At 40.0% G+C, this 5,597-nt stretch overlaps 1 protein-coding gene across 2 annotated transcripts; it reads right to left on the bottom strand.

Moving 5' to 3' along the window:
• Positions 1-2,197: 2,197 nt before the first annotated feature.
• Positions 2,198-4,806, bottom strand: LOC130715493 (transcription factor bHLH19-like). 2 transcript variants are annotated; one of them, XM_057565602.1, is made up of 5 exons: positions 4,667-4,806; positions 3,976-4,563; positions 2,995-3,153; positions 2,776-2,961; positions 2,198-2,489 (listed from the first exon to the last, which is right to left on the bottom strand). In XM_057565602.1, the coding sequence occupies exons 1-5, from the start codon at positions 4,721-4,723 to the stop codon at positions 2,412-2,414; spliced, it is 1,068 nt and encodes a 355-aa protein (XP_057421585.1). In that variant the 5' UTR covers positions 4,724-4,806; the 3' UTR covers positions 2,198-2,411. The 2 variants fall into 2 exon arrangements, with proteins under 2 accessions (XP_057421585.1, XP_057421584.1); XM_057565601.1 differs by having other exon boundaries at positions 2,776-3,153.
• Positions 4,807-5,597: the final 791 nt, after the last annotated feature.

Genomic DNA, 5,597 nt, shown 5'->3' with positions numbered 1-5,597 from the left:
AAAACTTAGTGAACTTAGGGACTTTCTAGCCTCGAGGAAGCTCTTCTTCGAGAACCTCTTTAGTAAAGGCTGAGACAAAATGGGGCCTATTCGCAAAGCCCACATTGAAGCCATGTTGGTTTAACAATTGTTCGACAACGGCAACAACATTCTACTGCCCCCCAGCATTCTGGTGTCGAATTCTTTCCAACACACCATCAGCATGTTCATTCCTGTTCACCACATAAAGGTTCTGGGGTGGTTGATGTATTCCCCCATTCCCCTCGAACAAAGGGTTTTCCCCCACGTTTGGATACGCTGACACAGGTCTATGCGCCGGATTCGCGACAGGCAGGATTTGTTCGATCCCTGGCAGAGGTGCAATTTCGACTTGAGCCCCTAACATTGTGGCCAATCGCCCCATTTGATGGGCAAATTGCTGGTTATTGGCATTGGTGTTTTGGATCAAAGGGTTGATAATCTCTCCTATCTGTCGAGATAGCATGTTGACCATTTCGTGGTTACTATCGTCGACTTGTTGTCTTATGGCCTGAAATGACCCTGAGTTCATGCCTGTGGGCAAATAAACCTGTGAACTTTGTCCTGTAGTGAAGCCAGGAGGGCTTACTCGACTTCCCAAGTTCATCATTGTCCCGTTTGCCCCAAAAGGGGGTACCCCGAAGGGAAGGACATTCTCAGAAAACGTCGAATAATTACTTTGCAAGCCATGCATCAAAGATGTGGGCATGCCAAAAGGCATGTCTCTCGCGGGCAGAGAGACATTTGGCATAAACGAGGTTTGGGGCACGTTGGCCACTCCTCTTGTTACCGTTGGGGGTGCCACTGCCTGAACCGTCGCAGGAATGGGTATTTCTGCCATTGCGGAAACCGCTATACTTTGAGTTGGCATAGTGGTGCCAGAACTCATACCGGAGGACAATTCCTCATTGTTGTTACCACTGCTTCCATCAGGACTGCTCTGATTAACCACGTTGGATCCCTGGGGAGAGGTTCTGCCTCGATTGCTCGCCATACTTACAGTTTTACCACTTCTCAAGTGCATAAAAGTAACTTACGCAAGCAAAGAACAGGTAGCAAGTAACCTGCAATAAACACAGCACACAAAACACTTCTGTAAAACTTAGTTTTCACAAAAATGGTCCACTGGGCGTGCCAATTTGTTTACGGTGATATTTGGTAAACAAACATTCTCCAAATTTGACTGGAAAAAGTTTAAGAGTTCTAAGAGTCAGGGTTCTTTTGGGAAAACGTCTTGCCAAAGTGCTGTGTGAATTTGAATTTTTCGACAATCGAATGTCAAAGGCTGGTTTTGTGATCTAAAACAAACAATTAAAAGTACTGGAAATCGAATTGCATTAAACAAAAGGGAAATTACATAAAGTAAGCCGAAAACTGGAAATTACATCAAACGGGATAAAATCGACAGGAAATCAAATGAACATAACAACAAGTTTGAAAACGCTAAGTGCAAGAATCTTAAACGGCTGGTTCTGCAACGTACTTCTTCATGATCACATTAGGCTCTTTGAGTCTCTTTGATGCGGACATATGAGCTTTTCAGTGAGTTTTTGGGAGTTGAGTTGGAACCCCTTCTTTTGCATAATCTTCTTCTATTTATAGTGCTCCAATGTCTCGCGTGTCCTTCGCGGTTTTTTCCTCTTGCTGGGTGAGTTAGTAGGCTTGGCTCCTCCACGATCTCTTGCTTGTACCGGAAACTTCATGCGTAGTTGGGCGGGTGGTGCCTCCTAACCGTTTGCTTGCCACGTGGGTGGCCATCGTGGGGAGAAACGCATGCTTCCCTAATTGATTCTGTTATGGCATACTTAGAGATTAAACTCACGTGCCAAATTTGCCCGCTTTAATAGCAACTGCCTTCAACGTTACATTCGTCGAAATTTGTCATCCGCTTAACTTATACTTTTCCTGATCTTCCTAGACCCATATTTCGACAAGCTTATGTTGACGAGTTTTGGGCCAAATCTTGTGGGCCAACATACCTATTTTTATTTCTATCTCTCTTACTTTTTCTTTTCTTCCTATCTTTTTCATCCTCAACCTCATTCCACCTCATTTTTTAGCTAGGTGTAAAAGAATAATTATTCATCTTTCATAAGCACTTGAGTGTTCAAAGCGATTAGTAACTAATCTTGCGCGGATTATATTATTATCAAGCTTATAAGGGTAAAATTGGAGTTAATTAAATTAACAAGTAGGGTTTTATTTTTCGAGCCTCAATCAAGTGCACAGAAATCAGATGGGTCTCGCGCTTTTCAATCCCTTCCTCTCAATTTCCTTGACGATCCAAAGAGATAAAAAGTATTTTTCATGCATAATTCTCCTCATATTCTTTCAACTTAAAATACCATCAAACAAACAAAACACAAATGCTATAATCTTGTGCCATATTGGTGTCATGACATAAACTTCAATATTGCTACCCGTAGTTTCTTGACAAGTTCCTTTGCAGTCAAGTCGTAACCCTCACCCATCTGCAAAATAATAATAATGCTCAAATTAAACTCAAATAGTAAGAGAAAATTGATGAACAACAAACTGAACAAAGGACGCAGACAACTAGAAAAAATAAAAAGTTATGATTTATTCACTCTATATTTTCTTTTTTATCTTATTCTTTTCTCATATTTCTCTGGACTTTTCCTATCCGATCACAAATAATATCTTTTGAAGTGTGAAGACAACATTATTGAAAAAAAAGTTAGAAAGGACTTCAAGTAATCAAATGCATCTGTATCAGTGGGATAGTTTGTCCTTTACCTGAGCAATAATAGTAATGTCCATAGAATCCCCAAAAGGTAAGATACTGCTATTGACAACGGACAGTTGAAAACTTTGAATCTCAGCGAGAATTTTTGTCAGCAGCCTCTTTTGTTTCTTGCAGAGGATCCGAATCAGCATATCCTGTTCTGACACTCTTGATTCCACTTGCACCAGTGATTCATCGGCTTCGACACTCTCCTCACATGATGAGGAATCATCATTATCGCCGCCACACAACTCTGGCGCAGGCTTGTTGATTGGAACCACTACCGACTCAACCTTTGTTTTCTTGCTCTGTTCTTCCAGCACCGCCAAACGCTCCTTTAGCTCTTTCACATATTTGATTGCGTCTGTTAATACAGAGGACTTGTCCATCTGTGTGAATAAACAGATTTTTCACACAATTAATCAGAATAAACGATTTGTTTAACAATTCATATGGACAAAGCAAAATTTGACTATAGTGGTGAAATCGTATAATTCAATAATTGCAATTCAAGGTTCTAAATCAAGGTCACAGTGATTTCGGTCGTGATGTCAACGTTTTGGAGGTTTCCAAAACCGCCACGTGACAATGATTTCAGCTGCGACAATCACATTCATTCACAATAAGAGGCATGGGTCCTCTGTGAGACAACCACTTAATCCCAAAAGTTTAAGTTGTTGGGTAAGAGCCACTTTAATGGTTTTATATTATACTCTAACATGCCCCCTCACGCAAGAGCCCTTTGGGCTTGAAGCGTGGATAAAGACACAGGCCCACCTACCATGTGCTTAATTAAATTTCACTTTTTAATTAGAAAGTGAGAGGAGCAAGGATCGAACTCTAGACCTTTCGGTCATAGAGGCTCTAATACCATGTGAGACAACCACTTAATCCCAAAAGCTTAAGCTATTGGGTAAGGGCCACTTTAATGGTTTTATATTATACTCTAACATCCTCACAAGTTAGTGAGGAGAAGAAAAAATATTTTTACGATCACTAATGGTCTAAAATGTCGGTGAAGCTAGTCTTTATATATGTTTTTTTCTAATTACATGGGATCAACATTTTATACACAATGAGTGAGCCCATGAGTATTTTCTAAATTTATGGAGGAACTCGTTAGTGTATTGTCCCTCACTTTCATCAGGAAGTTCCACACTTTCAGGATGAATTTGAAAGTTTGATCAAACCTTAGATTCAATTTAATGTACCTTCTTAAGGCCAGGAACAAGTGCTGCGAGAGCAATGAAGCTCTGGCTGAGCTTCTCCCTGCGCTTTCTCTCTGCCATGATGTGATCATGATGGTGAGCTGGAGACCTCTTTCCATGTGAGGATTTCGTTTCAAAGTTTTGATTTTTCGATGACCCTTTTGAATTTTGAGTTGAGATATGCGTGTTTCCCAACTGGGGCAGTGGCACTAACACAGTTTCATTCTGTTTTGGGTTCAAGGTGCTGGAGTCAAACCCAGAAATCTGTGTGGTGGTGTTGGTGGCAGGGGATGAGTTTGTGTTGTCCAAAAACAGAATCTGAGACTTGAAAGAGGAGATGGAGGATGAAGGGGAAAGTTCTGGTGAAAAGTTTTCAGTGATGGAAGGTGTATCAGCAAAGTCAAAGCTAGTTTCATCAGTGAACGAGTTACTCAGAGTTATAGAAGTGCAATCTGAAGATAGTGATTGTTGAAGTGTCTGTTTTTGCAGGACACTTGCTATGTCATCATTTGATAGAAACTCTTTGTCATCAACAACAAGCAAGTTCAGGTGGTGGCACTCATCAGGAAATAGAGTGTGATCATCAATTTCCTGCAAAAAATTAAACAAAGAAAAAATGAGTCAAAGGTTAAACAAATTTGATACAATTTGGTGATTTGAAGATTGGAAGAGTGGATGAAAAGGACTTCCTTACGAAATCAGATAGCCAGCTAGCTACTGATGCGTCCATTGGGGTGTGATTGTCCTCCATGATAACTTTGGGTCACCGAAATGCAATTAACAGGTGTAGTTTAGACAAGGATAGGAAGAATAACACTCGTCCTTTCGTAATTCAGAGATATATTATTGCTTTTCGGTGCCGAAGCTGAGTCACTCTTTACTCTTTATATAGCAATTTGGATCCTCTCTAGAAGAAATAATAGTGTGTTTTGATTAACGTTATTAGAATTGGATCGGATAAACATGAGTTTGAGCCATGTAATTTTAAGTTTCAATACATTTATCACGAATTAATTTTGGTGTCACAATTTCGTTTGCATAAATTTAGTTAGAATTGATTTTGATTATGGGAGCAAGAGACTTCGTGGCAACAACTGGCAACTAGAATAATAACCAAATTGAATATGAATATTTTATCGTATACAAGGCTTGCATCAACTTTTTGTATATGAATTAATTTATGATTTAAGTTCATTGAATTAATTATTATATATAGACTTAAATACTCTGTAGGTCCCTGAAATTGTATGGAGTATCAAAAATAAGTCCTTGAATTTTTTTTTTCAATTTGGGATCCCTGGAGAAAAAAATTTATCTAAAAGGGTCCTACTCGTATTTCATACTTATGTGGCTAATTTTTTACACAGTCATCATTTCAACGTGGATGTCTTTTTTATTTTAAATGCTTAGGTGAAATTTTTAATCTCTTCATTGCCGACTCCACCGCTTGCATCGCCTGCAACACATGAACCCTCTCCGACCTCATCTTCCCGTACACACCTTCATCGCCGCCTCCATCATCCATGGCCCACCCTTCAGATCAACCTCCACCCCCAAAATCTTCGACACCTTCTCCCTCAAATCTCTGCACCCCTTCGCCATCTCCACCACCCCCACCTATCGGA

Source organism: Lotus japonicus, chromosome 4 (assembly GCF_012489685.1).
Source record: "Lotus japonicus ecotype B-129 chromosome 4, LjGifu_v1.2".
In the NCBI taxonomy this organism is placed as follows: domain Eukaryota; kingdom Viridiplantae; phylum Streptophyta; class Magnoliopsida; order Fabales; family Fabaceae; genus Lotus; species Lotus japonicus.
Note: the sequence above shows the minus strand (reverse complement) of the source record. Positions and strands in the feature narration are given on the sequence as shown.

Bases quoted from the DNA above. Each gene is read 5' to 3' on its own strand.
- LOC130715493 (XM_057565601.1), bottom strand. From the start codon at position 4,723: ATGGAGGACAATCACACCCCAATGGACGCATCAGTAGCTAGCTGGCTA. The intron at 4,564-4,666 runs GTAAGGAAGTCC...AATTTTTTGCAG, and splicing joins CTAGCTGGCTATCTGATTTC to GAAATTGATGATCACACTCT. The intron at 3,154-3,975 runs GTACATTAAATT...TTATTCACACAG, and splicing joins TTGTTCCTGGCCTTAAGAAG to ATGGACAAGTCCTCTGTATT.